This window comes from Meles meles, chromosome 7 (genome assembly GCF_922984935.1).
Source record: "Meles meles chromosome 7, mMelMel3.1 paternal haplotype, whole genome shotgun sequence".
Taxonomy (NCBI): Eukaryota; Metazoa; Chordata; class Mammalia; order Carnivora; family Mustelidae; genus Meles; species Meles meles.
This window is the reverse complement of record NC_060072.1, coordinates 47,669,686-47,677,500: the sequence shown is the minus strand read 5'-3', so window position 1 is coordinate 47,677,500 and position 7,815 is coordinate 47,669,686. Positions and strand designations below refer to the sequence as shown.

Sequence of the window (7,815 nt, the reverse complement as noted above, 5' to 3'; positions counted from 1 at the left end):
CTCATGGTTTCACTTGAATTCTCTCTGAAGACTGCATTTGGTCAGGGTTACATTTTATTTTAGTTTATTTATTTGAGAGAGAGCAAACAGAGGGAGAGGGAGAGAGAGAGAGAGAAGCAGACACCCTGCTGAGCAAGGAGCCAGACCCTGGGCTCAATCCCAGGACCCTGGGATCATGATCTGAGCTGAAGGCAGATGCTTAACGGACTGAGCCACCCAGGTGACCCCTGCCAGGGTTACTTCTAATAGGAAAAGTTAGACTCATTCTTTAATGATTAAAGGAACTATAAGTCCAGCTCCAGAATTTACTAGCTTTGTGGCCTCGGGCAATTTGTTGCTCTTTTCTGAGGCTTCTGGATAACTGCAAAATGAGGCTGATGGTACAGATCTCATAGAATGGGGGTGTGGACTAGCTCAAACAAATGTAGCTGTTGTTATTCTTCCTTCTGTGTCATCGGTGTTTAGGGAATAGTTGAGGTGTATTAAATATACTTGTACTGTTGTTTGTTTGTCAATGGAGTATGAAATCATAAATATTAAAGTGTTTTGAAGCTATAAAAGTGTTAGCTAAATGCAAACTATTTTTATGTATCTGGACTTTCCTAAGCTTAGAATGTCTTCTGATGTAAGGTTCTGGTTTTAAATCATTATTCTTATTATCCCTGAAAAGAAGGTCATTTTGGGTTCCCTTCTTCCTCATCATCCACCCACTGTAACTAATACATTCTCATTTCCAGATAGTTGGAATAGAGCCTGGATTTCCCAAACCATGGCATTCTGAGCTCCTGCTCGTGGGGAGCAGAGAAGTTAGGGGGCCCTCCTGGCTCTCCTGGGGCCACAGTTTCTTGGATATGTCAGGATCCCACCCAACATGGGTTCTCAGGTGAAAGACTTAGATAACATTCTGTCTTCCTTTGCTTGGAGGAATAAAGCAATCATCTATTCCCGCTACTCTAACTTTAATTGTAATGTATTTATGTATTTTTTCCAGGCCTCTAACCCAGGGCAGTTTGAAAATGACAGTGATGTATTATGGCAGCGAGGACAAGTTCCAGAATCTGTCATTTGTCATAGTCGAGTGGGAATAAATACAGACGCCCCAGATGAAGCCCTGGTCGTCTGCGGCAACATGAAGGTGATGGGGACGATTATGCATCCCTCTGACAGCCGCGCGAAGCAGAACATCCAGGAGGTGAGCACGGGGCTGGCCTCGGGCACCTCCTCAGACACCTGAGGCAAGTGAGCTGGGAGCTCCTGGACGCTGACATGCCTTGCAAAGGGCGTCTCTACATGTCTCCCATTGGTGTGAGATGAACACAGGGCTTAACAGTTGTGAGTATGGGAGCTGACAGGCATTTCTGCTGGGACTGGAATGTGCTTCCTACCCAGGAGAATGGAGCCCACCTGACAGGAGCGGTGGGCAATGACAGCCTGGCGGGGCTTCACAAGCAGGACGTCTCCGAGTTACTGGCCATGGGCCAGTGCCCTTCCTACCATGCACTGTCAGCTGCTGGAGCTTGCCTTTTCCTTTGCCATCTCCAGATGTCCATCTCCCTGTTCATCTTCCAGGCACTGTCTCAGTCCAGTTCCTGCCCAGATTTGTCCTGAGCCTCCCAGCCTCTTCCTCCCAGAGTCCCCGGCAGCCATCATCTTCCCTACTCGTCATCTTTCTCTGAGTTGCCATTAGAGGAACTCCTCCTCCCCTTCTTTCCTCCAACTAGGTCAATCCCATCACCTAAGGCTCCAGGCCAAGACCTTCTCCTATCCGTGGAGAGGGAGTCGCCTCGTGGAAATAAGAAATCAGGCCTGGAAATCGGGAGGTGCTTCTCGACTTCGGGCTCATCCCAGCAACATGGCCCTATTAAGACAACTCCGCCCAAACCCACTGCCTTCATCTAGAGGGTGGAAACTGCCGTTCCACTCGATCCTACCAAGTCTTTTATAGTTTTTAATACATTGAGATAAGGATCATCTTGGAAAGTCACAACAACTGTGAAAACCCAAGAGATTAGGATTAAGATGCTTATCCCTTAGCCAGACCACACTCAGTTCTGGCTCGTCCACCACTGAATTCTGTTTCTCCTTCACTGCTTCTACCACTTCCCCACCGTCTCACACACCCTGCTTCTCCTGTAAGCATGTTTGAGGCTGTGGCAGAATTGTGTTTTTGAACCTCCTTTCCTTAGTCCTTTTTTAGTTAGTAGGAGACATAATCTGTAAATCATTGGCCAGTCTTCCAGACTGCATTCCTTTCCCAGTGCAAATGTGCACTGGTTTCTCTAAACCGGCCAAGGAATGTCCTCCTTTGCTGAGTGGATTCCAAAGAATGGTTGTAATTGTAGACTTTTATGCTGATTGCAAAGCTGTGGTTCATGTTAGAAGAGCTGTGACCTACTGCCGGATGGGAACTCTTAGGGCTAGAAAGTTCTCACATACATTTCCCGATCCCAGTCCTAGATACTGTGCTTTTGACTTCTAGAGACGATAAACTGTCTGCGTTTCAGATCACACCAACTCAAACTTAATCTTGCAACGGGCTGTACAATTCCCTGCCAGGTCTTATCTAAATGCAAATGGAAGACGACAAGTCGGGAGGACCCCACAACCCCTCCTGCTACTACCAGGCCACCACCCAGAATTCACTTAACCAAACATCTTGGTTTGAAGAAAACATGCTGTTTTAAAATAACCAGCTTCCGTAGAACTTCTCAAACCTCTTCTACGCAGCCTTCTCGCATAAATCAAATGTCACCCCAGTCCGGGCTGTAAATGTGGAATTCCTGTATTCCCATCCTGCTTTGTGGCAACATGATGGGATAAAGAGAAGCCCACACTCTGGAGGAAGGCCAGAGTTTTAGTCCTGATTCTGGCAACCACTGGCCCAGGAACCCTGGCACAGACGTGTTCTATGCCTCTGTTGATTCTCCTGTGAACAGGGAAAGCTCATATTCAACTCACTTGTGTTAAAGCACATCTTAGCTCACACACATGAAGCATCCTTTAGCTGTACAGATAGATATTACCATTATTTACTTGTATAAGATGCAAATGAGATGTAAGTCACATATTAAATGATTTCATATTAATATATTTGGTCTTAATAGGTCTATCCACATTTATGAAATGTAGCTTTCTAGAAATCTTACCCTAGAGGCCACTTTTAGGCACACAGGTTTGAGCAATGGACTGCAGAGAGGGTCTGAAGTGCCCGGTGGCTGAATATGGACAGCCCATCAGGGGACCCTCCTCAAAATACTCAAAATATCCACAGCCCCTCACTGACCAATGGACTGCTTACAACCAGGTGCAGTCACCATACCTCTTCACCTTCCCCCTTTAAATACAGCCCCCACCCACTGCCTAGTGGTAGACAGCCCGTCCCTCCCTGTCTTGCCTGCAACTCCCTTGTGGTGTGTTTGGTAAATTTCTACCACCTTTCTTCTGCTTTGGATGAATCCTTTCGCTGTGCACGCCGCTAGCTTCCACTCAGTTGGGTTGCCCTACATTTGGGGGCTCCCGTCCGATCGGGAGAGATACCACACTTATCAATCCTATTCACCATTCCAGACAAGAGAGATGATGGTAATGACGATGGGGCTGACAGATATGTGAACTTCATCCTCACTTCCCCCGACTCAGTTTTTCCAACTTTTAAAAATAGCCATTCCATTCTGAGAAGTGGACCCTTGGTGGATCTGATTACAAGCCCAGGACTGGAGGCCATTTCTCATCCTTTAAGGGTACATGGTCACCAGAGCTGGCTTCTGGATGAGCTGTTGCAAAACTCAGTGGCCACACACGTTGCCCAGGGCAGCAATCGGGGAAAATGAACAGAAGTTGCTGCCTTGCCCTGGCTCTGTGCCTCCTCGCTCAGGGCATCCAAGGTTGTTTTATGGAGATTAAGCACAGAGCACACTGCATAGAGAGCCCTGGTGGAGATCTCTGCGCTCATCTGGACACGCAGCCAAGAGAGAGACGATGGAGCAGATGTGACAGAAACCTGTGACGTGGAAGGACTAGGAAAATGAGGTCAGCCTAAGTGGGGAGCAGCTTCACTTACCCAGACATTGTGTTTCCTGATGGGACTATGGACCGTAGAAGGAAATGCAGCTCTTACAACAGAAACAGCGAAATCAGAGTGGAGCCAATATGCTGAAAAACAAAGGAACGTGAAAAACATCGAGGTCAATGCCGGAAAAAAGTGAGGAATTTGAAAGTTGAAGGCATCAGTCAAATTCTGTGATGACTGCTGAAAAACAAGGCTGCGAACGATTCAAAAATAAAAGCCAGGAAAGAAATCAGTTAAGATGAAATGCTCAGAGAACGTTTTCCCCAACCGCATTAGCCATGTGGTAGAGAAAAAAGCGTAGGGTTGGAGAAGGTCAGCCATGCGAAGTCTCCCCTTGAGGCCCTGAGCCAGATACAGGAGTTCCGTAGCCTGAGGTAAGACGGTGTTACTTCAGCTGCTCCCGATGGGAGCCTGGGCCGCTGGGCTGTGGCCAGATTACAGATAATGAGATCTCCCTCCCTGAACAGACTGGAGTCCCAGAGACAAGAATGCCTTTTCTGTGGTGCAGTTCTTGAGGTAACGTCAGAGAAGCCTTGGGTGTGACGTGGGTGTGATGTGGGTGTGACGCTGCAAGACACTGACGGCCATTTGCATTCAGGGTCCAAACGTTCCAAAACTGCCACCGCAAGATCGAATCAGACCCCTGAACTCAGCTTCTAGCTTCTTTTTCTTTAATTTTATTTTTTTAATTTTTTAATGAACATATAATGTATTTTTATCCCCAGGGGTACAGGTCTGTGAATGGCCAGGTTTACACACTTCACAGCACTCACCACAGCACATACCCTCCCCAATGCCCATAACCCCACACCCTCTTCCGACCCCCCTCCCCCCAGCAACCCTCAGTTTGTTTTGTGAGATTAAGAGTCACTTATGGTTTGTCTCCCTCCCAATCCCATCTTGTTTCATTTATTCTTTTCCTAACCCCCAAGCCCCCCCATGTTGCATCTCCACTTCCTCATATCAGGGAGATCATATGATAGTTGTCTTTCTCCGATTGACTTATTTGACTAAGCACGGAGGTTCCTCAAAAAGTTGAAAATAGAACTACCGTATGACCCAGCCATTGCACTACTGGGTATTTACCCTAAAGATACAAACGCAGTGATCCGAAGGGGCACGTGTACCCGAATGTTTATAGCAGCAGTGTCCACAGTAGCCAGACTGTGGAATCAGCTTCTAGCTTCTTGCTCACCACATGTTGATGAGCAAGGTGTGCTGTTAAGTGCTGATCAGCGTTTGGTTCTTGGAGCAGGATTCGCAGTAGGCACAGCCCCTGCCGCCTGGGCTTTCCCTCTTTCCTTGAAGGGTTTGGGTGCAGCTACACATCAGGCACACTGCTAGGCCCTGCAGAGGTCCTGAGATGAAGGAGCTGTGGGCTTTATCCTCGAAAGTAGAATTTTTAAAAAACTTTTTAAAATTTAAATTCCAAGTAGGAAATACTCATTGACTCTCCAGTGCCTGGTATAACACATCGGGCACACAGTAGCTGTTCCTTAAATATTTGCTGAGTGACCGGTCCCTCTCCTTCCCCCCTCTGCCCCCCACCCCCCACCGCCACCAACCTTGCTCTCTCTCTCTCTCTCTCTCTCTCTCTCTCTCTCTCTCTCGTAAATAAATAAATAAATAAATAAAATTTTTTTAAAAAGTAAATATCTGTTGAATGAATGAAGGACCTCACAGTGTTAGCGGTGTGAGAGCTCCTTCCCAGCGTGCTGGCAAGAGCTTCCCTGCTTCCCTGCACGATGATTTCACAAGGATTAAGTCCTTATGGTGTAGTAACACCCACCTCTGCCCTGGATGTGCAGGCATCATTCTGGGGACTTTGCCCTTGGGACGCTGCTGATGGAGTTCTTTCTGCCTGGCATCCCTATCTCGGTCTCACCCTTTCCATCCCTTCTCCCTACCTTGCCTCTTTCCCTAACTCCTATCTTAAATTCCTTTTTATTACACTTATTTATCAAATAATTTATTTAACAAATGTTAGTTGAACATCAACTACATGTAACAAATTGTACTGGAAACTGGTAATATGGGGCGCCTGGGTGGTTCAGTCTTCAAGCGTCTGCCTTTGGGTCAGGTCATGATCCTGGGGTCCTGGGATCGAGCCCCGTGTTGGACTCTTTGCTCAGTGGGAAGCCTGCTTCTCCCTCTCCCTCTCCCCCTGCTTGTAGTCTCTCTTTCTCTGTCTCTCTCTCTCTGTCAAATAAATAAAATCTTAAGAAAGAAAGAAAAAGAAAGAAAGAAAGAAAGAAAGAGAAAGAAAGAAAGAAAGAGAAAGAAGAGAAACTGGAATATGGTGGTGAACAGAAAACCATGGCCCTAAATATGTCTCGTCCCTCATGGGGTATATATCCTATGGGGAAGACAGGTAGTAAAGGTGACACAGCTAGTAGCCTGTGGTAACTTTGATCAGTGTTATGCAGGAAAACAGCAGCTCCTGTTAGCACAGAAGGCAAAGGGACCCTTTCTAGTACTAGAAATCAAGAAGTGCTTCCTTGGTGAAGGGATGTTTATGCTGGGGGAGAAGGCAGGAATGGAAAGGAAGAGATTTTGAGGCAGGGAAAATGCCCCAAGCCAAGGGCCAGAAGTAAAAGGAGCAGAATTTGTTTGAGAACCAAAATAAGGCAAGATCTCGGTGGGGCTTCGCCATTTCTAGGAAGCCTTCCTTTATGCTCCCCTAGGAATATTTTAGGGACCTCCTAGGAGCTGCCATAATTCTCTATTCATGATTCCACCATCACTCTGCATTTCTCACATTGTAATATAATCATATATGATGAGTCTGCCTTCCTGTCTAGACGACATTTTTTTAATGTTCATTTAATAAGTGTAAATTTTAGGAAACTTGAACTTGAAACTTGAAAATCCCATAGAAAGAGTATGATACAAGGTCAAGACAATCAGAAAACCTATTTATTTATTTTTATTTTATTTAAAAAATTTCTTAATTTTTATTTTGCTTATTTATTCCTTATCGGATTACAATCAACACATAATGTGACATTAGTTTCGTGTGTGCAACATAGTGATTCAACAACTCTATATGGTAAGTCCAGCACAAGTAGAAGCACCGTCCAGTGCTGTGACAGCTCCATTGACTGTATTTCCTGTGCTGCACATTTTCTTCCCATGGCTTCTTCATTCCATAACTGGGAGCCTGTATCTCCCACTTCCCTTCACCCATTCGCCCATCCCCTCCCCACCTCCCCTCTGGCAGCCATCACTTTGTTCTCTGTATTTATAGGTTTGACTCTGTTTTTTTAGCAACATTTTTAATGGCTGAGTAATATTACATTATATGAATATACTACATCTTCTTTATCCACTCATCTATGCTTGAACACTTGAGTTGCTTCTTTATCTTGGCTTTCGTAAATAATGCTACAATAGGGGCGCCTGGGTGGCTCAGTGGATTAAGCCTCTGCCTTCGGCTCAGGTCATGGTCTCAGGGTCCTGGGATTGAGCCCCACATTGGGGTCTCTGCTCAGCAGAGAGCTTGCTTCCCACTCTCTCTCTATCTGCCTCCCTGCCTACTTGTGATCTCTCTGTCAAATAAATAAATAAAATCTTTTAAAAAATTAAAAAAAGATAATGCTACAATATAGGATGCATATATCTTTGTGAATTAGTGTTTTCATTTTCTTTGGGTACTCAGTAATGGAATTATTGGGTCATACGGTATTTCTGTTTTTAACATCTTGAGGAAACTCCATACTCTTTTTCACAATGGTTGTATCATTTTA

At 45.6% G+C, this 7,815-nt stretch overlaps 1 protein-coding gene across 10 annotated transcripts in view; it reads left to right on the top strand.

The window, feature by feature from the left end:
• Nucleotides 1-7,815, top strand: part of MYRFL (myelin regulatory factor like) — a 129,635-nt gene that overhangs the window by 78,802 nt on the left and 43,018 nt on the right. For all 10 annotated transcript variants that reach the window (XM_046013544.1, XM_046013553.1, XM_046013543.1 and 7 more), the window contains one exon: nt 992-1,192. In XM_046013544.1, the coding sequence (XP_045869500.1) occupies nt 992-1,192 (201 nt within the window). The remainder of the gene's footprint in view (nt 1-991; nt 1,193-7,815) is intronic.